The sequence below is a fragment of the Cavia porcellus genome, unplaced genomic scaffold (assembly GCF_034190915.1).
Source record: "Cavia porcellus strain 051 isolate PalLab524CR breed Dunkin Hartley unplaced genomic scaffold, mCavPor4.1 scaffold_25, whole genome shotgun sequence".
Classification (NCBI taxonomy): domain Eukaryota; kingdom Metazoa; phylum Chordata; class Mammalia; order Rodentia; family Caviidae; genus Cavia; species Cavia porcellus.
In genome coordinates, this window is record NW_026947508.1 from 30,301,376 (window position 1) to 30,327,109 (window position 25,734).

At 41.7% G+C, this 25,734-nt stretch overlaps 1 protein-coding gene across 1 annotated transcript in view; it reads right to left on the bottom strand.

The window, feature by feature from the left end:
* Positions 1-21,371, bottom strand: part of LOC106027851 (liprin-alpha-1-like) — a 91,507-nt gene extending 70,136 nt beyond the window's left edge. The window contains exons 1-5 of the mRNA XM_063235124.1: positions 19,918-21,371; positions 7,793-7,894; positions 7,241-7,405; positions 6,761-6,835; positions 6,343-6,438 (exon numbers count right to left, since the gene is read on the bottom strand). Coding sequence (XP_063091194.1) covers positions 6,343-6,438; positions 6,761-6,835; positions 7,241-7,405; positions 7,793-7,894; positions 19,918-20,178 — 699 coding nt within the window. The 5' untranslated portion in view covers positions 20,179-21,371. The remainder of the gene's footprint in view (positions 1-6,342; positions 6,439-6,760; positions 6,836-7,240; positions 7,406-7,792; positions 7,895-19,917) is intronic.
* Positions 21,372-25,734: the final 4,363 nt, after the last annotated feature.

A 25,734-nucleotide genomic window follows, 5' to 3' on the forward strand; every position in this document is an offset into this window, starting at 1 on the left:
AACAGAATTGTTTGTAGTCTCACAGTTTGAATGTCTACTTTATATGCTTTAATTTTGTAATCTGAACAACCATTTCTAAGATGACAGTATGTAATCTATTAACTAGTGACTTCCTACTGTTTATTTTTTTTTTGAAATTCTGTATCACTTGTATCCTTTTTCTGTTTTTTTTTTTTCTTTTTCTCCTTAAATAAAAAAATAATAATAATCCTGGGTATATTATTAAAAGAGGGTCACGCAGACCCTGGGATTTCTTTTAGGGGATGGCCCATGAGTATGCCTATGTGTTGAAGAAGGCAGGACTGTGGAAATAGTGCATATGTGAACTCTTTCAGGGTCTGGTTAGGCCCTGTTTAGAAGGTTGTTATTTTCGGGTTTTGAAGCAGGACTAGATTTCATGAAACATTCATGGTGAACAACAAGTGGTGAATAGTTAATTTATTTATCTGTACAATGGTATAAAGGATACAGATTCCATTATAGTCCTGTAGCAGCTCACTGAAGACCACCTAGACTAGTGTGAGCTGAGAGCATTTAGGATATAATTTTTTTTTTGTCTTTTTCCTTTTTATTGGTGCTGGGGATCGAACTCACGACTGCCTGCTTACAAGGCAGGCGTTTATGCTGCTGAGCTAAACTTCCAGCCCGCTAGGATATAATCTTAACAGATAAACAGATAAATTCTGTATCTTTCTCTCTTTTTTTTGAGATAAGGTTTCATTATACAGTTCTGGCTGGCCATGAACTCACATGATAGCCCAGGCTGGCTTCAAACTCCAGCAGTCCTCCCTTATCAGCCTCCTGAGTGCTGGGATTACAGGCATATATCACCTTGTCTGGCTCTCATTTCTAATTGTAGTAACAAAACAAAAGACTGTCGGGGGCTGGGGTAACCAGAGCTCACTTACTTAGCTTGTTTGAGGCCCTGTGTTTAACCGCCAGCAATCTCATCTCTAAAAAAGTCCATCAAGCTTGAAATCAACAACATGAATCATAAAAGTTCAAAAAAACTTTTTGGGAGGGAAAAAGAAATCAAACTTAGGACATTGTTTGCCAGGCATCATTTAAATTTCACGTTAAAATAATCATTTGTTAAAATAGAAAAGAAAAAAGAAGAGGTAAGGCACTATACGTATGCTCCACCCACAAAAAGAGATTCTTGCACCAAGACTCCCCTACACTAGCCCCTGCTCTGCCCAGAGCCTTCCAGGCTCACTGAACCAGGTCTTCATTCTGCCTCTGTTCTCTTGTGGGAGGAAAGCACAAGGCTAGGGCCCACTGCCTTGTCTCAGACATGTCTACAAGTGCCAAGAAGTCACCTTAGTCTGCCCAGTAAAACTGAAATGAAGAAGTAACCATCCCATATCGCTCTTTGTCTGGCCCATATTTGCTGTCCTTAGACTCACTGCTAGGCTAATCTTCACAGCCAGCCCAGAGCAAGTCTTCTCAAAGTCACCAGGCTGCATGCTGAGGAGAGATGACTAGTGAACAAGAGGAGGCCACAGTGTCTGAGTCTAAGTCAACAGACTGCTTCCTTTGCTGAGAAATTCTTACTGCCAAAACCAAAATATCCAAACCACACTGAAGTCCACTGAACAGAGGTAAGCTCTGAGGCCGGCTGCTGGTGAAAGCGTGGCATCTCACTTTGGGCGGGCACAGATCAGGGCCATTCCAAGCAGCACTACTGTGTGGATCACTACCTCACTTACAAGAGAGCAAGCCATGGTTCCACTGGGCCAAGGAACAGCTCCCAGGCCAGGAACTAATCAGCAACAGAGTGAGGATCTGTACCCGTGTCCTTAGTAAATTTCCCTTCTGCTCAGCCACATAGAGAAGCTCACACACAGCTGCTGAGGACAATCACTACTTGGCACCTGCAGCAGCACTGCCCCACAAGTGTACCACCAGGAAGGCAGGAAGCATGAAGCGGGCATGGCACAGGGCCAGAGGCAGCAGGCATTAGGGGGAGCTTCTAGATGGACAGAAAGAAAACCCCACAATCCCCACTGCTCCCAGGGTACTGCTTTTACTTTCAAGTTTTACTCTGAGAGGGAGACTCCCAGCAGATCAGAGCATCTTGACAAATCTAGGCCCAAGGGAGAAATGGTCCTGGTTTTGAAATCAAAACACACTTAACTCCTACCTGCTCTGCATATCATGTGATCTAAATTTCAGTTTCCACATCTGTAATTGGGGGCAAGCACAGCAACTGGTTTCTCACAGGGATGTGTTTGTGGACTAAATATAGCAAAAAAATGCCCAAGCACTGAGTTTGGCACCTGGCAGAGAGCAGTGCTTACTAAGTTCTAGCCTTCCATATCAGAAAAAACTAGTTTTCCTCAATCTAAAGCCTATGGCTCTGCTTCAATCATTCCGTCCTTTCAAATCCTAAATTCTATGTCTATTATACACATGCATGCAATGGTTAGAGGCAAAAGCACTGAGTGAAGCAAACACTGACATCTGTCCCCATGTTCCATGGATGGCTGATTGCCAAGAGAACAGTAACTTGTGATGTGGCAGGTCAGTTTAAACATTTCCAATGAAACATCACTTATTCATTGCAATATATTGACAACATTACACTTATGTGTGACATACTATACTCTTCCATGCATTAGGGAGATACAAAGCTATGCTCACTTACTGGAAAATTTACCTTTCTATGATGTTTCCTTAAGTTGCTAGGCTAACAAGACGCATGCAAAGAAATAGACACCAGATTTATGACACGATTTAAAGCTAAAAATTCAAGGATCTACTCAGGCAAATATATTACAATATGAAGGACAAGACAGAAATAAGAGAGACAGGATTTAGAGAAAATATAACTGGAAATCAAATAATCTTTTATCACAAATTTAAATCTAAGTTATCCAAGATTTATTAGAAAACACTATAAATTACTACTCAAAGAGCACATTCTATTTGAACACATGCGATTTAAAGCAAGACACTGTATAGAACAAAGGGCCCTGATAACCACCTACTCTCTAATATTCCCATGATGACAAGGATGTTACAGCAACATCTATTATAAAACTGAAGAGCCAGGCATGGTGGTGCAGACTTGTAATCCCCGCATTTGTGAAGCTAAGCCTGGAGAACTGCCAACCTGCACTACATGAGTTCAAAGCCAGCCTGAACTGCATGGTGTCATCCTGTCTCAGAAAAACACAAAAAACTGAACAAACTTATTTTTAGTTAATCATTTTTTGTGCAATGCAGTAAAATCTTCACCTAGAATATGATTTACAACTTCCTAAAATATATCATTTATCCCTCGTGCAGTGGCATACACATGAAATCACAGCACTCTGGTAGGCTGAGGCAGGAAGGCTGCCAAGTTTGAGCTCATCTTGGTGATTTAGCACGATCCTGTCTCACAATAAAAAATAATACTGAAAAAAAAAAAGGGTCATGTGTGTATCTCAGTGCACAGGCCTAGATTCCATCCGAGATACTGTGGAATACAAAGGAGTGGAATGGAATGGAAAAAAAAAAAAGAAAGAAAGCTAGGCATCCTAAAATACGTAACAATAAAAGCTAGCACAGTACTAGATAGGAGGCATTTTAATTAAAAAGTAGTCCATTAAAGACTATAGCATATGCCCTATAAGTTGATGAGATTTAGAATTCTGATTATAATCAATAAAATCTGATTCGTATTGTCTGTATAAAGTTCCCATAAATTTTACACTCAGCAGTGGCCCCTCCCCTTGCTCCTGCAGTATGCAGGGTTGAATCCAGCTGGGCCACTCAACAAACTACACTGCCAGCCACGTTTATATTTTTATTTTGACATAGCACATTGCTAAACTTCTCATGCTGGCCTCAGACTTAAAATCCTCCTTCTTAGCTTCCCCAGTAGCTGGCATTACAGGCATGTGCCACTGCAGTGAGCCCAGATTATTTTTTAACCTAGGAAATACTTCACTCATGAATCATGCAGATCCTGTACAATCTAAGGAAAAACATTCAACCAATTATATCTTGCTTGTAACCACATTGACAAATTATATATTAAATATAATTGATCACTACTGAGCAAAATACATTTTTAATGACAAAAACCCCAAGCCCCACTAATCAGTCATAATCCAGCTCAGACTCACACGTGCTTGCCTGGTTAGCTGTGCAGAGCCATCATAGAATGGGGAGGGGCTGAGAGGGGAGCTTCATGGACAAACTACAAATTGATAGGGACCTGAGGCCTGGATTAGAATTGAATCTGGAGATGGTTAAAATAAAACAAACACAAGGGTGGCATAAGAAATCAAAACCAACAATGGAAGCACACAGACCGTCAGCCAGCATGCTGAATTAGAGAACCAGGAAGAAAGAGTTTTCCTCCGTGGTTGTGTGTGGTACTGGGAATAGAAGGCAGGGGTACTCTAACACTGAGCTATGGTCCCATATTTTTTTCCTTTTAATTTCAAAACAAGGTCTTGCTAAATTGGGCAGCCTACCCTTGAACTTATGATTGTCTGCCTCAGTCTCCTGGGTAGCTAGAAAGATAGGGTTCACCCACTATGCTTGGGATACTCAGCTCTTTTTGAGTCAGTGTCTTCCTAAATTGCCCAGGCTGACCTTAAACTGGCAAACCTCCCACTTCAGTCCACAAGTAGCTGGGATTACAGATGTGTTGCTGCACTTCTTTTACAAATACTGGAAAGAAGGACACAACTGATAAATGAGATTGTCAAAAAGATGAAAATACAATGCCAGGCTTGGTGCCACATGTCTGTAATCCCAGCATGTGAGAGGCTGAGGCAGGAGAACTGCCATGAGTTCAAGGCCAGCTTGAATTACACCACAAGATCCTTTTTTCAAAAAACCAAACACTAATAAATAAAATAAGTTTGAAAAGAAGAAAAAGGGTCAGGGATATAGCTCCATGGCATAGCACTTGCCTGTCAAGCAGAACATCATGAGTTCAATTCATAGTACCAAAAGAAAAGAAAAAAGAAAAGAAAATGGTTTGGTGAGTGGTTTGGTGCTTGCCTCGTATGTGAAAAACCCTAGGTTCAAACCCAATATGCCCAAAAAAAACAGGAAAAGAAAAGAAAAATATTGCTCAGTTAGTTAACAGTATAAATTATAAATACATCCAAATGTCACAAAACAGACTGCTGACACTGAACATTCCACTAAAATGACTTGCTTAATTTGATTATATTCTGGCTAAGAATGCCACTAAAAAGTAAAATGTATAGCAAGAGAAATAAAACCAAAGATACAAGTACAGGTGCAAAGCAGAATGTTGTAAATACAATTTCACATGAAATGAGATCTCATAGGCAAGATAAGCACAAAGCCTTAACTACCCAAAAACTATTCACACATTAGAGCTGATGTAACATCCAAAATTCAATACCATACCTCTGTGCCTGAGGAAAAATATGAAAAAATTAGAAGACACCTGATAATGCTCCCTTTGCCACAGTCCCAGAGAATACTCACATCTCTTTAGCGAACTCAAAGCACAACTAGTACTGAAAATCCTTGTTTAAGGAGTGCATGTACTTGAGAAGCTGAACATAAAGAAGAACACATGATGACAGCCAAGAAGCTGCAAAGATGAAGAATCCACATGAGGGTGGAGGACAAACTCCCATAAACTAAGTGGGAAAAGCTGGGCAAGTTCTCCTCTACCTTTTTAAAAGACCACAGAAAAGGAGAAATTTCTCAACCAGGGGGAGGCGGTATGTCACGATCTGACAGCAATACTGTGTTGTATTATTCATATTTATACTCATTCAACAGTGCAAATGCTGAAAATAACCGACCAAGGAAAGGACAAAAAAAAAAAAAAAAAGGAATCATTATCCTTAACACTCCAAGCACTCAACATTATGACAACCCTGTAATTTTTATCACTTATTTCATGAACATCTCGTTCCAATTTCTTGTTCATCTCTTCAGACTTGATGAGATCCTTTCTTGCTGTGTCAAGATTTTCTTGCAGCTCTGACACATGGCTGGAAAGTGCAGCCAGGAGCTCCTTCATCTGACTCTGCTCTTTTGAATGTTTGTGTATGACTTCTTGGAGCACAATTATTTTGGCAAGGTCTTCCTCATGGCTTAAGGAGCCAGCAGAAGATCTCTGATGGGTAAAATGGACACTCTTAAATAACCTTAGTGTACTACCAAATAAAATACTTTTGAACATAGGGACTATCAAAATGGATTTATGCCATCTGTTGGATGATAGGACTCTCAACAATCACTTTAGCTGGAAGCAGGCCATTCCAGCAACAGCATCCAAACAGCATCACACACGCACGAACCACAAAATATAAGAAATCAGCAACAGAACAAAGAGAGATCTCAAGGACTTACCTTTCCATTAGTGCTTGGTGTTTCTTCTTGTTCATGGTCAAGCACTCCATCTCTTGGTGATTTTTTCTCATTATTCTGTTTTTTAAGAGTCATTAGCTACAATCGAAAACTGAGTATGAGACTACAATAACTTATGGAAGAGTAATGAGTAAAGACAGCAAAATTCCATTTGGAAAAACATAATTCTACAGTGCTGAACATAGTATAAAAAAGACAGTACATGCCAAAGCTGACCATCCATAGCAGAACCAGATTACTAGAAACAGAATGTACTGACTGCTTGACAACAAATTTAGAGATTCTTGCAATCTGAAATAAAAATCTAATCCAATAGTATTACAGGCTTCACACTGTTTTTTAAGAGATTAAAATAAAATAATTTTCCCTTTTCAGGGCTAGGATGATGTCCCACAATTACCTCCTTCTGTGTGGCGCCCAGTTCCTCTTCCAGCAAGCTGCACCTTTGCAGTGCTACACGTAATTGCTCTCGCACCTGAAAAGAGTTGAGTTTTTATATGCATACGCACACTTTCCATATAGTTATCCTGATATTGATGAAAGGCATATAATAAAGTACTTTCAATGTCTTTCATTGCTAGTACTGTCAAGAAAATGTCCTTGTTAATGGCTTTAAATATTAAGGCCAGGAAACTCTTGTTCCTAAATAAATGAACACTATCCAGTTCTTAATGGGCAGTCAATATTCAGAAATAATCAATTGAAGACTCACATTCCAGTTAGTGTTTGTTGATTATGCAGAACATTGCCTTTTAATACAGAAAGTCTGTTTACAAGAACTCAAAAACTTAGCAAACCTTAAAGGTAAACAAACACATGCAAAGTCTGCCATGAACCCAGCAAGTGTAAGAACCCAGAACCACTAGTGTAGCTCATGTACCTCTTCGTCCAGGGTCTTGTGGTGGTCAAATAAGAATGTCAGTGCTTTTAGCACTTCCATCTCTGTGGACACACCTGCAGGACACCGCGCCTGCCGCTTCATCACAGTCGTTTCGAGAGAGCGTTCATGCCTGGAGACAAGGAACTCCAGATGTTCCAGGAACAGCTGAAACCAGGCCAAAGGGGGCGTGTAAAGAGCACCTTCAATTTCACATTCAAATCCTTCATAATCTCATGGTCAAACAAGTTCAAATTCCTACAATTCAGTAGAGTTAGGTAAATTTCCCTCAATTGTATTCGAATGTCATGAATTTCCATCACTAATTTCTTTTATTAACAAGAAGGTCTCATTTTGTAGTCTAGGCTGGCTTGAGGACTTACTAGCTAGCCCAGGCTGACCTCTAACTCAAGACATTCCTGGCTCAGAATGTTGGGATTGAAGGCATATGCCACCATGCTTTGCCTTCTATCACAAATTTTAAGCAACATTTAATACTGAACACACTCTACAGAAGGAAAAAGCACAAAACACTTAAACCAGAGCTCCACTGACCCTCATGTTGTTCCTTTCTGCTTTCAGCTCAGCAATTTCTTTTTCCTTCTCAAGCAGCTGTTCCCTGCAAATGTTGAGCTCTTTTGCAAGCGTTGAAAACTCCTGCAAAGCAGCAAAGTAAAGGAATAAATCAACACATACATGAATAAATTTTAAAAAAAAAAAAACCTCTTAGGCAAGACTTCCATTGGCCTCATAGTCCACACACACAGGCAACCCAATCTCAAGATACATGGCAAAGGATTCCCATTCTCCTCCAGAGAAATGGAGATCAACCATTTGCCGTAAGGTGACATAGGTATTCCCAATGGAATGAGAGTCTAACCCAGGCCATCTGACTTCCCTCCACCCTGGCACTGCTGAAAGCACAGCAGGGGATAATGAGTGTCCAGGTCCACCTCTTTAGACTTCAGGAAATAAAAGCATTTTCCTCAATTGGCATCCCAAAATGAAGCATCTGAAGACATTTGTAAGTCAGTCACAGATCTGAGACCTAGAGCCCTTAGAGAGATCAAGGAAAAAAGGCCTAGAAGGTCACTATCCAATTCTAGTCCCCTCTCTATTCTGATTTTCCCTTAGTCCCTATAGTCTCCCTGAATCATTGGAGCAAAGTCAACTATGAAGAATGGGCTTACTGCTAGGACTAGGAAGCCTTTTGTATTCTCTGTAAAGGCATTCTCAAAACACTATGCATGCAGCAGTGTAGGAGATCTTGCAAAAGGCAGAGAGAAGCTGCAGGAGTCCTGCAGCACTGTTCTGTGCTAAACCTTGTGTTATGACACCGGTTCACAGATACCACAAATGAACTGAATTGAGCAATGTGAATTTGGAGCAAAGCAACTCTGAAATAAGTAAAATCATCTGCCAGTGTTTCTGGCTTTAGGTGCTTTTCCTTTAAAAGACAAGAATAAAGATCTACCGGATAAATAATCAGTCCTTCAAAAGAACATGTGCTTGAGCTAGATAATTCTAGAAAGCTAGTTTAACACAGGCGGTGCTCTTACAGGGCACTGGTAGCAATTGTTTGCAGCTCACAGTCAATCTCATCACAGAAAGCACAGGCCCATGAAGTCTGCTTTAACCAGACCACGACTCATGTGCCTATGTGAGCCACAGTGAGATTGGGCAAGTAAAGTGAGAGAGAAATAGAGATGACACTGCCACAGAAAGCACTGGAAAAGAGCAAAATTTCTTTTAAACTAGCTTTTCTTCTCCAAAAACTCATGACTGTGGGTGAGCCGAACTTAGCCTGGCAGGAACTTTGCAGCCTGCTCCCCAGGGAGACCTGAAATGATGAAAATCACTCTTCAAAGCTTCTGGAAATGGCTCAAAGGATAACAGTAAATGAGGAAATTATCTATTCAAGAAATATCAGGAATAAGGCCAGGAGTCCATGGTATTTGAATTAGGACTTCTATTTGCCTCCCCCACCCAGCTCAGCATAGCGGACTCCTCCAGCCAAAAACACAGGGCCCTTCACCAGGCCAAAACCATGGTGGCTCCCCAGATAACAACATAGAGATTCTTCTCCCCAGGCCAGCAGAGCCTTCTCTTTCCCAGCTAGCAACACATGATTCTCATATCCAGACCAACTGAAGGCCCCTTCTTCCCCCAGGCCAGCAAGGTAAGGTCCTTTCCCCAGGCCAACAACACAGGCTCTGCTCCCTGGACCTGCCATGCAGGATTGTCTCCTCACACTCAAATGCCCCCTCACCAAGGCCACTAACATAGGGTCTGCTTGCTCCTGCCTGCCAACCAGGTAAAAATCATCCAAATGTGTCTTAAAACCTGACAGAGTTCCAGCCAGTGTTGAGACATCTTCATAGGCCCAAAGCCAACCTTCAGGAATGGGACTTGTGGATGCGAAGCAGTAGGGGAAAGGGTATTGGCCAGCCGGCCATCTAGACTTCTGTCATGTTCTCTACTAAGTGTGAGCTCTTCCCTGTGGTACAGATTTCTCCTGTAGATGCCAACACGGCCCTGATCGAGGTACTAACTGGCATTGGCCATGGTGATAAGCAAGAGCTCACTGTCAGGTCACCTAATAAGTACCATTCCTGACAGAGTGTGCCCTCTCTCTAATGGAATCTTTTATCAGAAAGATTCTGGGGCAGGTAGAAGAAAAGTAGACTCTAGTTACTCTAAGTCAAAAATCAAATCAATTCTATTCACACACCTATCACATCAATAGGTGGGCCTGGCTCTAGGCCTGCCTGAATTGAGGGCCTTGAATTTTTCTCATTTTGTCTCTCTTGCTGCAATCTGGCTCACCTTTGGTGACTTACTGCCAATGCTCCGTCTTTGACCATGTCCACAACAGACTGTATCATTCTAGCTAAGGTCTGTTTCATTTACTAGATTCCAAGTTGTTTTTTTGTCATACCTGCTTCGTTTTACCGCCAGTCCCTGTTACTATGGATGTTAATCTGTCTCTAAGTATCATGCTCACTTATTTTGGCAGTTTTGGCAGATTCTCCACCCATTTGTGATCGAGTGAAATAGGCACCTGTTTGTGAGTAGTCATCTCTGTAAGCGTGTCTTAGTATTATCTATTTTTAAGCACTGTGGAATCTAGTTTCATGCTCATCTAGATGAGGAGGCTTTATGTTGTTAGCAGTCTCCCTCTCCCAGTCACTTCCAGCTACTATAAAAAAAAAAAAACTACCATAGTCATAGGCTGGGTATTAATAAACAACAGATAATTATTTCTGACAGTTCTAGAGGCTGCAAGTCTAAAATCACATAGGATACAATGTTAACTTAGGATACAATCTTAAATTAGGATATATAACATATGATATAATCTTAACAGATAAACAGACAAATTCTGTATCTTTCTCTCTCTTTTTTGAGATAAGGTTTCATTATACAGTTCTGGCTGGCCATGAACTCACACTGTAGTCCAGGCTGGCTTCAAACTCCAGCAGTCCTCCTGTATCAGCCTCCTGAGTGCTGGGATTACAGGCATATACCACCTTGTCTGACTCTCATTTCTAATTGTAGTAACAAAACAAGACTGCTGTGGGCTGGGGTAATCAGAGCATGCTTACTTAGTATGTTCAAGGCCCCGTGTTTAACGTCCAGCAATCTCATCTCTAAAGAAGGCCATCATGCTTGAAATTACTAACAAGAATCATAAAAGTTCAAAACTATTTTTGGGAGGGACCCAAAAATCAAACTTAAGACCATGTTGTTTACCAGGCATCATTTAAAATTTCAGGTTAAAACAATCATTTGTTAAAATAGAAAAGAAAAAAGAAGAGGTAAGGCACTATACTTATGCTCCACCCACAAAAAGAGATTCTTGCACCAAGACTCCCCTACATTGGCCCCGCTCTGCCCAGAGCGTTCTACGCTCATTGAACCAGGCCTTCATTCTGCCTCTGTTCTCTTGTGAGAGGAAACCCAAGGCTAGGACCCACTGCCTTGTCTCAGACCTTTCTACAAGTGCCAAGAAGTCACCTCGCTCTGCCAGGTAAAACTAAAGTGTAAAAGTAACCATCCCATACCAGTCTTTGTCTGGTCCATATTTGCTGTCCTTAGACTCATTGCTAGGCTAATTTTCATAGCCAGCCCAGAGCAAGTCTCCTCTAAGTCACCAGGCTGCATGCTGAGGAGAGATGACTAGTGAACAAGAGGAGGCCACAGTGTCTGAGTCTAAGTCAACAGACTGCTTCCTTTGCTGAGAAATTCTTACTGCCAAAACCAAAATATCCAAACCACACTGAAGTCCACTGAACAGAGGTAAGCTCTGAGGCCGGCTGCTGGTGAAAGCGCGGCATCTCACTTTGGGCGGGCACAGATCAGGGCCATTCCAAGCAGCACTACTGTGTGGATCACTACCTCACTTACAAGAGAGCAAGCCATGGTTCCACTGGGCCAAGGAACAGCTCCCAGGCCAGGAACTAATCAGCAACAGAGTGAGGATCTGTACCTGTGTCCTTACTAAATTACACTTCTGCTCAGCCACATAGAGAAGCTCACACACAGCTGCTGAGGACAATCACCACTTGGCACCTGCAGCAGCACTGCCCCACAAGTGCACCACCAGGAAGGCAGGAAGCATGAAGTGGGCATGGCACAGGGCCAGAGGCAGCAGGCATTGGGGGGAGCTTCTAGACTGACAGAAAGAAAACTCCGCAATCCCCACTGCTTCCAGGGCACCGCTTTTACTTCCAAGGTTTCCTCTGAGAGGGAGACTGTCAGCAGATCAGAACATCTTGAAAAATCCAGGCCCAAGGGAGAAATGGTCCTGGTTTTGGAATCAAAACAGACTTAACTTATACCTGCTCTGCACATCATGTGATCTAAATTTCAGTTTCCACATCTGTAATTGGGGGCAAGCACAGCAACTGGTTTCTCACGGGGATGTGCTTGTGGACTAAATATAGCAAAAAAATGGCCAAGTACTGAGTTTGGCACCCGGCAGAGAGCAGTGCTTACTAAGTTCTAGCCTTCCATATCAGAGAAAACTGTTTTTCCTCAATCTAAAGCCTATGGCTCTGCTTCAATCATTCCCTCCTTTCAAATCCTAAATTTTCCATCTATTATACACACGCATGCAATGGTTAGAGGCAAAAGCTCTGAGTATAGCAAGCACTGACATCTGTCCCCATGTTCCATGGATGGCTGATTGCCAAGAGAACAGTAACTTGTGATGTGGCAGGTCAGTTTAAACATTTCCAATGAAACATCAGTTATTCATTACAATATATTGACAACATTACACTTATGTGTGACATACTATACTCTTCCATGCATTAGGAAGATACAAAGGTATGCTCAGTTACTGGAAAATTTGCCTTTCTATGATAGTTCCTTAAGTTGCTAGGCTGACAAGACGCATGCATAGAAATAGACACCAGATTTATGACACGATTTAAAGCTAAAAATTCAAGGATCTACTCAGGCAAATATATTACAATACAAAGGACAAGACAGAAATAAGGGAGACAGGATTTAGAGGAAATATAACTGGAAATCAAATAATCTTTTATCACAAATTTAAATCTAAGTTGTCCAAGATTTACTAGAAAACACTATAAATTACTACTCAAAGAGCACATTCTGTTTGAACACATGCGATTTAAAGCATGACACTATAGAACAAAGGGCCCTGATAACCACCTACTCTCTAATATTCCCATGATGACAAGGATGTTACAGCAATATCTATTATAAAACTGAACAGCCAAGCATGGTGGTGCAGAGTGTAATCCCAGCATTTGGGAATCTGAGCCTGGAGAACTGCCAACATGTACTACACGAGTTCAAAGCCAGCCTGAACTGCATGGCGAGATCCTGTAATAAGCAGATGAACAAAGCTCTATAAAAATAAAAACAGAAATAATTTCTTAGATAACTACAGAGATGGTGAGTGACTCTAGAACTATATGGATAAAAAGATAAATAAAGAGCTTAGGGAAATAATGGAGACCATGAATGCCTAGCACAGGAAAGAAATATTGTGCTCTGAGTGAATGATTTGGGGATGATAATGAATAATGTATGTGCCATTGTTGCCCTGATTGCTGTTTTGAAATTTTTGTTTTAGTTTTTTTTTTTTCTCAAAATAAAATGGGTTTGGGGGGAGAGGAACCAAGAAGAAATAGATTCAAACAGATATCCAGGAGATTATAGAAGATGAATTACAGTTAGCAATCATGGAAAGAAAGATTTCTTAAAAGAAGCAAAGGACCAAAAAAAAAAAAGTCAATCCAGTGGCCACTAAATGATGCAAAGAGGAATAATGTAAGATTGACTGGAGTCAATGAAAAAGCAGGAGATACCACAAATTGCTTAAACTTGTTCACAAAAGTAATGGGAGAAAAATTCCCAAGCAGGGTAAAAAATTCAACACAGAGATAAGTGAAGAAATTAGCCATTATAAAAACTCCAATTCACCACTACAAAAACAATCTATACCAAGGCATATAATACTCAAAATTCCACAAATTCACCACAAGAACAGATTATTAAAAGTTGTTAGAGAAAAGAAACAAATCACTTATAAAGAAAAGCCCATCAGAATCAGCAGACTTCTCAACATAAATGCTCAAGTTAAGGAGAGCTTGGAGTGAAGCCTTTCAAGCCCTAGAAAACAACCTCCAAACTAGATTGATTTACACTGGAAAACTAACTTTCAAAATTAATGAATAAAACTTTCCATGATAAAGAACACCTGAGGAAACCCACGAACACCAAACCAGCACACCAAAATGTTCTGATGGACATTCCTGAAAGAGATATTAAGGACTACAACTCCATGAAGAACAACAGAATCAATCAACCAGGCAAGGCAAGCAATTCAGAGGAGGGAAAAAGAGAACCAATGATAAGAGAATAAACATGAAAAGATAAGTCAATACATATCAGTTATAATCAATGTTAATGGCCTCAGTTCCCCAACGAAAGAAACAGACTGGCAGAATGGATCAAAAAGCAGGATCGAACAATATGCTGCATACAAGAAACACATTTTATTCAAAAAGAAATTCACAGACTGAAAGGTCAAAAGATGGAAAACAATACTCATGTAACAGGAACCTGGAAAAAAGCAGGGGTAGTTATTCTATCTGCAGACAAAGGGATTTCAAGCCAAGACTGATTAAGAGACAAAGGTCACTGTATCCTTGTAAAGGGAACAATCCAAGAGGAAATGATAACAGTCATAAATATATATGCACCAAATGCCAACCATGGAAAACCCAACTATACAAACAAATATTAATAGACATGATAAGCAAAATATGCGCTAATACATTTATAACAGGGAATTCACTATCCCACTGTCACAAATGGGTGGATCAACTAAACAAGAAAATCAACAATGTAATGTCAGAACTGAACCAAATCGTTAAACAAACGGATTTAGCAGATTTCTACAGTGTATTCCACACCAGAACATCAGAGGACACATTCTTTTTGCTGCATATGCAACCTTCTCCACAATAGGACACACTGTAGCTCACAGAACATGCTTAAAGAAATGGAAAGAAGTTGAAATTATTCCAGACATATTATCAGCCCACAGTGCAGTGAAACTGGAAATCAATGGCCAACTACAAGATTCATAAACATATAGATATTCAATAATACCTTCCTGGATAACCAATGGGTTATAGATGAAATTAAATAGTATCTATAATTAAATGATAATGCCAATACATTGTAACAGAACATAAGGAACACAATGAAAGCAGTCCTAGGAGGGAAATTTACAGCACTGAATACCCATAGCTGAAAAACAGAGCAAGCTCAAATAACCTACTGTTGAACCTCAAGCTTTTAGATCAAGGGCAGGTCATGCCTAAAGCTTGTAAAAAGGAGGATGTTATAGAGAACAGAGCAGAAGTTAAAGCAATGGAGACTAACAAAATAATACAAAGAATCAATGAAACAAAGAGTTCTGTGTTACATTAAATGAACTTGACAAACTCTCAGCCAACCTTATTAAAAACAAAAAAGACCCAAACACATACAATTGGGAATCAAAAGGTGGAAATCACAAGAAGCCCTACAGATATTCAGAAGATCCTCAAAACCAAACCTACTTTGAGAATGTGTATTGTAAGATAGAAAACAAAGAAGAAATAGACAGATTCCTAGTTACATATGAATTACCACAGCTGAATCAAGAAGGTATAAAAATTCTAAATAAATCAGTATCTGTCAGTGAAAGTGAAGATGTAATTAAAAACCCATCAATAAAGAAAACCCTAGGCCCTGACAGATTCACTGCTGAACACCACAAGAAATTTAGAGAAAACCTAATACTACTACTTCAGTCTCTTTTAAGAAATTGAAAGAGAAGCCATACTCCCAAATTCATTCCTGGAAGCATGTATTATCCTGATACCAAAACCAGAAAGGAATCCAATCAATCCTTGACTGCAAATTATACTACAAAGTTATTGTGATAAAAACTGGCAAAACAAAACAAAACAAAACAAAACAACCAGACTCAAGGATCAATGGAACAGATTTTAAGATGTAGAAACAACTCCAGCATACTCAATCATCTTATCTTTGACAAAGGAGCCAAACATACTCACTGGAAGAAAGATAGCTTCTTTAAGAAATGGTGCTGGAAAAAACTGGCTTTCCACATGCCAAAGATTACAACTAGACCCATATCCCTTCCCAGGCATTAAGCTAAAATCCAAATAGCTCAAAGACTTCAATATGAAAATAGAAACAACTCCAATCTGCTGGAAGACAGGTAGAACTGAAGACTTTGGTATAGGCAAAGATCTCATGGAAAAAAACCCCAATTGCAAAGCTTCTATCAGAAATAATCAACAACTTGGACTGCATCTTATTCAAAATCTTTTGAAAAGCAAGAGAAACTACCAAGAGAGTGAAGAGACAACCCACGCGATGGTAAAACATTTTTGCCAGCTGTTCCTCAGACAAAGGATTAATGCCTAAAATATATAAGGAGCTCAAAAATACAGAACCACCCCCAAATTCAAAAAATGGGCATCAAAAATGAACAGACCCTTCTCAGATGAAGAAGTAGCAATGCTAAAGAAATACATGAAATACATGATAAGGGGCTGGGCATTTAGCTCAGTGGCAAAAGCACCTGCCTTGCAAGCAGGTAGTCGTGAGTTCGATCTCTGGTACCTCTCTCACTAAGTCACCTCTCCCATTAAATAGGCACCAGAAAAGCTAACATAAAAGAATAAACAATGGGGGCTGGGGATTTAGCTCAGCAGCATAAGTGCCTGCCTTGAAGCAGGTGGTCATGAGTTCGAGCCCTGGTACCAGTTTAAAAAAAAAAAAAAAGAATGAACAGTGTCAGGGGTAAAGATGATATGCGCACTGACTTCTCACATGCTGTTGGTGTCAGTACAATGCCACTTTTAGCAATATCTCTTAAGGCTGAACAAATGCATGGGATATCTATCACTCCACAGTTCTCTGCTTTTTTTTTTTTTTTTTTTAAAGGATCCGAGGGCCAGGGATATAGCTTAGTGGCACAACTCCTGTTTGGCAACACAACGTCCTGAGTTCAAGTCCCATTACCTCGCCCCCCAAAAAAGACAGGTTCTCAGTATAAAGCCCAAGAGGGGCGCAAACTCGCAGTCTTCTTGCCTCAACATTCTGCCCTGCTGAGTTTATAGGCATATGCCGCCATGCTCAGCCATAGCTTCACTCTCATACACAAAAGAAATAATACACAAGAATACTCAGGATAGAATTGATAAAAACTGGAATCAACCTGAATGTTCATGAATAGAAAAGAACAAATTTTGATATATTGGTATGCTGGATTACCAGACAACAGATGAGAATAGGCAAAAAATATAGGACACAGGTAAATCTCATGAACAATGAAACAACCAAGAAACACAATATAGGTACTATTTTACTTCATTTAGTCAAGAAGAAGCAAAAATAATCAATGGTGAGAGATCAAGACCATTGTTAGAATTGGAGGAAAGGTACAAGGATTCCTCATTTAACCACCAAGTCCTATTCCTGTCAGTACAGCGTTAAAAGAATTAGTTGCTAAATGAGGAGCTGTATATAGTACATACATTACAACACTCAGCACAAAGAAATGGTCAAAGGAAACTCCAACTTGATGACTTTGCCTTTATTTGCACAACTTCTATGCAGTATATAATGTACAACAGAACATGAAACTACAGTACCATAGAGTACCATCAGAAAAAGTATAGTACTGTATAAACATTACAAACTAAAAAAAAAAAAAAAAAAAACCATTGAGAGTCTCTGAACCAGATGTGCAGAACTTTACAAAAAACAAAAAAAGAGGAGGCATAAGTCTGAGCAGCAGGGAAGTCCAAACAGTTATTAAGCAGGTAATTAAATGAGAAACACCTGTACTGGAAACTAGGCAGGGGCTTCCAGTGTTTCATTTTGATGTAGGAACTGTTTCTCAAGTGTGTTGGCTCTATGGAAAATTCGCTGAGAAGATTTCTGATATTTGCTATAGTTGGGGGCCTTCATTCTGAGGAGCATTCTCTGCTCTCTTTTTATTTTTTATTTAAGACAACTGCTAAGTTTCTCAGGCTGGGCTCAAATTTTTGATCCTCCTGCCTTGGCCTCCCTAAGGGTTGAAGATTCCAGGAATGCACTACCATGCCCAGCCTTTTACTTCCATTTTTAGAAGTAGGGCACATTCTGACCTGCCTACCTAATGTGCCAAAAGTACACCGGGCACTTACTTGACAGGCCTCTCTAGTCAAACAACTACCAAAGATGAGCCTGATTCCAGGAAAGGAAAAGGACCAAAACAAGTTTGTTTCATGGTTTCTGTGTTTCTGAAATGCTGCATCAGGTGCTCAGATGGTGACGGGACCTGGTGGCATCATCACATTATGCACTAAACTAAGCATTTCCAGGCTGCTACACTGAGAACCCCCCAGAAACAAATCACCAGGCAACCACCTCATCAGCAGGTGTGACAACACCCACTGCCTGAAACCAACTCTACAAAACTCCTGTCACTTCCCTCTCAGGTCCTGCCTGCCTGTTTTTTCCAAAAACTGAATAGATTAACTATGTATTAGATAAACTGTAGATATATCTCAAATTATAGTCAATATATTACAAAAACAAAACTAAACCATCACAAATTTACAAATACCTGTATATACTATAAAATCCTTCACATAAACTGCTCCCCATTACCTCCCTACACAAATACAAGTTGGCCAGTTCTTATAATCTTCTATAGTAAAATCTGACCTAAATAAACTCTGACATTTATAAGATTCCAATGAGAAAAATCTTAATGTGACTAGGAGGGATGGAGCTCAGTGACAGAGCACTTAGGCAAACACAAATGAAGCCCTCCTTCAACCCTATGCTCCACAAAAGCAAACAATTTACTGATTCTCTAACCAACAAAAGAAACATATAGCACTAACATCAAATTATTGTTTCTAAAAAGGAAATTCAAATGCTTGGCTTATTAATCTTTCAGGAGAATTGACTATAGCCAACAAATACATTAGGGCTAGTGTTCATTTGCCGATTTATCACTGCAGACTCATCATGACAGCATAGATGTATGCTTATTCAGGTCTACCTGAATGGACCAGAAAGGCAACTATTATGAACAAGTAAAATGGTACTCGATGGCTTATAAATACCTAAATAATAAGCTACTTATCTCCCACTATGCTGTGTACCATTTACCTTACATTTTTCTAGTTTTACTATGTTCTCCCTTTTGCATGCCATTCAGTCTCCATTTAATTCCACAAGAGGCAGTTTTGAGATACTGGGCTGAATGCAATATAATTAAAGAAAGAACTACAGTTGTTTCCAACTTTGAGGTGGTTTTTACTTTTATATATTTGTTTTTGGTACTGGGGATCAAACTCATGACTTTATGCTTGCCAGGCAGAAGCTTATGCTGCTGAACTAAATCCCCAGCCCAGTTGTTTTAAACTTAGAAGTCTAGTCTAAAAGGAGAAAGTTCCTAAAGAATAAATTTCCAGTTTTCTATCCCTTATTACAAATGTGATTTACAAACACCGGTATTCTGTAAAGATCGTCTGTAAAAATTTTTCTCTGTGAAATCAATCCTTGTCTACCAAATTTCAAGGGCTAGAGATAATATCTCAGCAGCAACAAGCATCTGCTTGGCAAGAGCAAGGTCCTCAGTTCGATTCCTGATACCAAAAACAAAAAAAAAATTATTATCTACTAAATTTCATTAGAAAACTGCAAATCCTTGAGATACAATCCTAAACACACATACAATTCCTGAGATACAAGCCATGGGAAGCCTACATTAAGCAAGAGATCTCACAAAACAGAATCAAAGAAACCAAGGACCATGCCGCTTGGTTGTTGTTTCAAGTCTTTTTAAAAAACCTTCAAAGTGCATTCCCAAATCTTTAGCAGTTCCTCAGCGAAGAGTGAAAGTAGTAAGATATTTTCACATGACTTTACAGAACACTAGTTTGTTTGCCCTAAGTAGCTGAATCCCCAGGAACTCTGCATGCGCTTACAAACACTAGGAACTATCATTTGACAAGTGGTTGGTTACACAAAATATACAGGTACAAAAACAAAAGATGGTACCACAGAAAGACACGTAACAGAAAAAACCTGTAGTTTCAGGTGAAAACCACACATACCTGTGGAAGCGCAGTATTGAGTTGTCTCTGCAACGAATCTCTCTCATGACCAACCTCGAGTAATTTCCCCTGGGTCAACGCCAATGTTTCTTGAGTCTCTATCAGTGTGCTCTGAGCAATGTCTGTTTCTTCTAGCATGGACATCATGTGCTGTTCAAAATGGGAATCTGCATCTGGTTGTGAAGGGCAGCCAGATCCATGGTTTTCACTTCCTCCTGAAGGGCCTTCTTCACTGATGGTGGGCATCACCTCACACATCATTTTGGAACAAAAACACAGGACTAGTCATTATACGGAAAATACAGGTTCCCACAAATCTACAACTTTATGAGTATCTGTAGCTAATAAAGGAAAGCTGACAATCTCTTTATTCACAGATCTGTTATTCTTTGGATGCAAATACTCTGTGAAGATACACCCAGGCACCCATTAAATGCAGAAAGCCACCACATGAAGACACTAAAGAAGACAACAACGCTGGGAAGATGTAAGGCCCAAAGAGAGCTACTTATTTCTCCTATAAAGAATAGAGCAAACCATGTGAGGTTTTGTTTGCAAAAGCAAACTTTTTAGTTTTGAAAACAAGTGCGCTTCTGTTACCTAGTTTTTTTCTATTTCCTGGTAGGGGCCCATTCCACTCAATCCTTTTTCAGGAAAAGCACAGAAGCAGTATACAGCCAGGAAAACTGACAAGTACAAAATCCAACAGGCATCTTACATCTTACATCTTATTGACTGTGTGCAGTCAGCTCCTGGGAAGGCCTGCCTGAATTCTTGGGCTTAATTTAGTGAACACAGAAAGGAATTGGATTTGCTATGGCTCAAGAGAGATGTTTTTCAAGGACTGCAGTGGTTGTTCAGTCAACCTAACTTAAGTTTACAGCTAAAAAAAAAAAAAAAAAAAAAAAAAGAAGGCTTCACAATGGAAATACAGCAGGTCAGTACAGTGGAGAATGGTTAGGAAGGAAAGGTGAGAGGTACGATCATGAGAGGCTATTAAGTGTGTCACATAGACAGACGGGCCTAATGAGGGCGACAGGGATCGCTGAAGACTTCCAGGTAGTACCCCAGGGAGGTGCGACCCTCCAGCAAGAGATCCCCGCGACCGCACACCTGACCACGATGATTTCTAGCACCTCACCGGGTGCTGTACAAGTTCTGGCCCCACTTACCCTAGAGCTTTCCAGGACGCGGCCATACAGGCGAGTCCACAGTGCCATCACTGGGGTCTCCTGGGCAATGTGCAGTGGTTTAGAATCCGTCCCTCGAGACCTAGGGGGTCCTGCTAGCCGCGAGCAGGACCAACCGCCAGCGCAGGACCAACCGCCAGCCAAGCGCTGAAGCTTTGCCCCCGCCCACGCGCACCCCCGGGTGACATTTGGCGGGTGGCCCCTGGCCAGCTCCAACCTTCCTGCCTCAGTCTCCCGCTCCTTACCTTGCGCGCAGTCTTTTTTTTTTTTTTTTTTTTTTTTTTTTTGTCTTTTTCATTTTTATCGGTACCAGGGATTGAACTCACGACCGCCTGCTTGCAAGCAGGTACTTATGCCGCTGAGCTAAATCCCCAGCCCCCCGCGCGCAGTCTTTTTAAACATTGCGATATAAAACAAAAACCATTCTTAAAAAGCAAAAAGGGTTCAGTTGACTTAAGAGTTGTCATCACTCGGGGGCTGGGGGTTTAGCTCAGCGGCATAAGCGCCTGCTTTGCAAGCAGGCAGTCGTGAGTTCGATCCCCGGTACCGATAAAAAGGAAAAAGACAAAAAAAAAAAAAAAAAAGAAGGCTTCACAATGGAAATACAGCAGTTCAGTACAGTGGAGAATGGTTAGGAAGGAAAGGTGAGAGGTACGATCATGAGAGGCTATTAAGTGTGTCACATAGACAGACGGGCCTAATGAGGGCGACAGGGATCGCTGAAGACTTCCAGGTAGTACCCCAGGCAGGTGCGACCCTCCAGCAAGAGATCCCCGCGACCGCACACCTGACCACGATGATTTCTAGCACCTCACCGGGTGCTGTACAAGTTCTGGCCCCACTTACCCTAGAGCTTTCCAGGACGCGGCCATACAGGCGAGTCCACAGTGCCATCACTGGGGTCTCCTGGGCAATGTGCAGTGGTTTAGAATCCGTCCCTCGAGACCTAGGGGGTCCTGCTAGCCGCGAGCAGGACCAACCGCCAGCGCAGGACCAACCGCCAGCCAAGCGCTGAAGCTTTGCCCCCGCCCACGCGCACCCCCGGGTGACATTTGGCGGGTGGCCCCTGGCCAGCTCCAACCTTCCTGCCTCAGTCTCCCGCTCCTTACCTTGCGCGCAGTCTTTTTTTTTTTTTTTTTTTTTTTTTTTTTTTTGTCTTTTTCATTTTTATCGGTACCAGGGATTGAACTCACGACCGTATGCCGCTGAGCTAAATCCCCAGCCCCCCGCGCGCAGTCTTTTTAAACATTGCGATATAAAACAAAAACCATTCTTAAAAAGCAAAAAGGGTTCAGTTGACTTAAGAGTTGTCATCACTCGGGGGCTGGGGGTTTAGCTCAGCGGCATAAGCGCCTGCTTTGCAAGCAGGCAGTCGTGAGTTCGATCCCCGGTACCGATAAAAAGGAAAAAGACAAAAAAAAAAAAAAAAAAAAAAAAAAAAAAAAAAAAAGAAGGCTTCACAATGGAAATACAGCAGTTCAGTACAGTGGAGAATGGTTAGGAAGGAAAGGTGAGAGGTACGATCATGAGAGGCTATTAAGTGTGTCACATAGACAGACGGGCCTAATGAGGGCGACAGGGATCGCTGAAGACTTCCAGGTAGTACCCCAGGCAGGTGCGACCCTCCAGCAAGAGATCCCCGCGACCGCACACCTGACCACGATGATTTCTAGCACCTCACCGGGTGCTGTACAAGTTCTGGCCCCACTTACCCTAGAGCTTTCCAGGACGCGGCCATACAGGCGAGTCCACAGTGCCATCACTGGGGTCTCCTGGGCAATGTGCAGTGGTTTAGAATCCGTCCCTCGAGACCTAGGGGGTCCTGCTAGCCGCGAGCAGGACCAACCGCCAGCGCAGGACCAACCGCCAGCCAAGCGCTGAAGCTTTGCCCCCGCCCACGCGCACCCCCGGGTGACATTTGGCGGGTGGCCCCTGGCCAGCTCCAACCTTCCTGCCTCAGTCTCCCGCTCCTTACCTTGCGCGCAGTCTTTTTTTTTTTTTTTTTTTTTTTTTTTTTTGTCTTTTTCATTTTTATCGGTACCAGGGATTGAACTCACGACCGTATGCCGCTGAGCTAAATCCCCAGCCCCCCGCGCGCAGTCTTTTTAAACATTGCGATATAAAACAAAAACCATTCTTAAAAAGCAAAAAGGGTTCAGTTGACTTAAGAGTTGTCATCACTCGGGGGCTGGGGGTTTAGCTCAGCGGCATAAGCGCCTGCTTTGCAAGCAGGCAGTCGTGAGTTCGATCCCCGGTACCGATAAAAAGGAAAAAGACAAAAAAAAAAAAAAAAAAAAAAAAAAAAAGAAGGCTTCACAATGGAAATACAGCAGTTCAGTACAGTGGAGAATGGTTAGGAAGGAAAGGTGAGAGGTACGATCATGAGAGGCTATTAAGTGTGTCACATAGACAGACGGGCCTAATGAGGGCGACAGGGATCGCTGAAGACTTCCAGGTAGTACCCCAGGCAGGTGCGACCCTCCAGCAAGAGATCCCCGCGACTGCACACCTGACCACGATGATTTCTAGCACCTCACCGGGTGCTGTACAAGTTCTGGCCCCACTTACCTTAGAGCTTTCCAGGACGCGGCCATACAGGCGAGTCCACAGTGCCATCACTGGGGTCTCCTGGGCAACGTGCAGTGGTTTAGAATCCGTCCCTCGAGACCTAGGGGGTCCTGCTAGCCGCGAGCAGGACCAACCGCCAGCGCAGGACCAACCGCCAGCCAAGCGCTGAAGCTTTGCCCCCGCCCACGCGCACCCCCGGGTGACATTTGGCGGGTGGCCCCTGGCCAGCTCCAACCTTCCTGCCTCAGTCTCCCGCTCCTTACCTTGCGCGCAGTCTTTTTTTTTTTTTTTTTTTTTTTTTTTTTTGTCTTTTTCATTTTTATCGGTACCAGGGATTGAACTCACGACCGCCTGCTTGCAAGCAGGTACTTATGCCGCTGAGCTAAATCCCCAGCCCCCCGCGCGCAGTCTTTTTAAACATTGCGATATAAAACAAAAACCATTCTTAAAAAGCAAAAAGGGTTCAGTTGACTTAAGAGTTGTCATCACTGGGGGGCTGGGGGTTTAGCTCAGCGGCATAAGCGCCTGCTTTGCAAGCAGGCAGTCGTGAGTTCGATCCCCGGTACCGATAAAAAGGAAAAAGACAAAAAACTCGCGACCTCACACTTGCCAGGAAGGCACTGTGCTGCTGAGCTATATATCTCCGCCCCCTGGCCCTTTTTTATTTTGAGATACGGTCTCTCGTTGCTGAGACGAAATATCTGCCCCCCCCAGTAAGGGTGGAAAAGTTTATTTAAGCTCACATTTGTAGAGGTTTCAGTCTGTAATCAGCTGGTTCCAAGGCAAGGTGGTATAAAGCAGAGGGCAACAGTTCATGGTATTGGAAAACAGCAAAAGCAACAAGGCAAGCAAAGGACAAACCTCACCAGGGATTTAGCTCAGTGCCTCAAGCGCTTGCCTGGTAAGCGCAAGGTGAGTTCAGTCCCCGGTACCAAGAAAAAAAGACAGATCTCTTTCTATGCCTTATATTGTATGCAGGCTACCCACACATAGGACAGATGCAGACTCAACATCCTTAATCCTAGCATTGGACCATGAATTGATCACAAACTCTAGAGCCAGCCACTTCCAAAAAGCCACGCTCTATGACTGCATGAGGCTATTGGGGGACATTTAGACACAAACTAACAGGATCCCAAAGTTGCCTAGGTTGACTTTGAATTTGCAATCCCCCTGCCTCAGCTTTTGGGTAGCTGGAATTATAATCATATATCATCATGGTTTGTCATTTCTACTTTGACGTTAACAAAATAAGAAATAATTACCAAGCTAGTTGTTTTTTTTTTGTTTTTTTTTTTTTTTGTTTTTTTTTACTTTTTTTTTTGTCTTTTTCATTTTTATCGGTACCAGGGATCGAACTCACGACCACCTACTTGCAAGGCAGGTGTTTATGCCGCTGAGCTAAATCCCCAGCCCCAAGCTAGTTGTTTTTTATCACCCCATTCTTTGTCATGCTTACAGTATTGTCTCAAATTGTTTTTGTTTAGTCCCTGTTTTCAATCATTTTTCTTTGTTGTTTTTGGTACCGGTAATCGAACTCATTACCTTGTGCTTGCCAGGCAGGCACTGTGCTGCTGAGCTACAGCCCATTCTTTGTTGTTTTTAATATTTAGCTCTTACCCCATTGTAGATTAACAGTGAGTGTTTTTGTGTCCCTCATTTGGCCTTTTTTTTTGGTTTTGTTTTTGCAGTATTGGTGTTTGAAATGTGAGTCTTTGCAATAGCTACATTCCAAGTTATACTTCTTTATTTATTCAGGGTTTTGTTAGGTTACTAAATTCATTGTCCAGGCTGGGCTCTAATTTCTGATCCTTCTGCTTTATGGCCTCCTGAGTCCCAAGTAGCTGGATTTACATGCACCCAACATGCCTCAGCAGCCTTTTCTTTTTTCTGCTTTGCAGTTCTGGTGATTGAAGCAGAACTCCGAGCTACATCATCAGCACTCTTTCCCCCTTGTAGTTCAGGCTGGCCTTGCGCTCACTGTCCTCCTGGCTCAGCCTTCCCAGTGCTGAGATTACAGGTGTCTGCTACCACGCCTGGCTGTTCTTCCCCCTTCTTT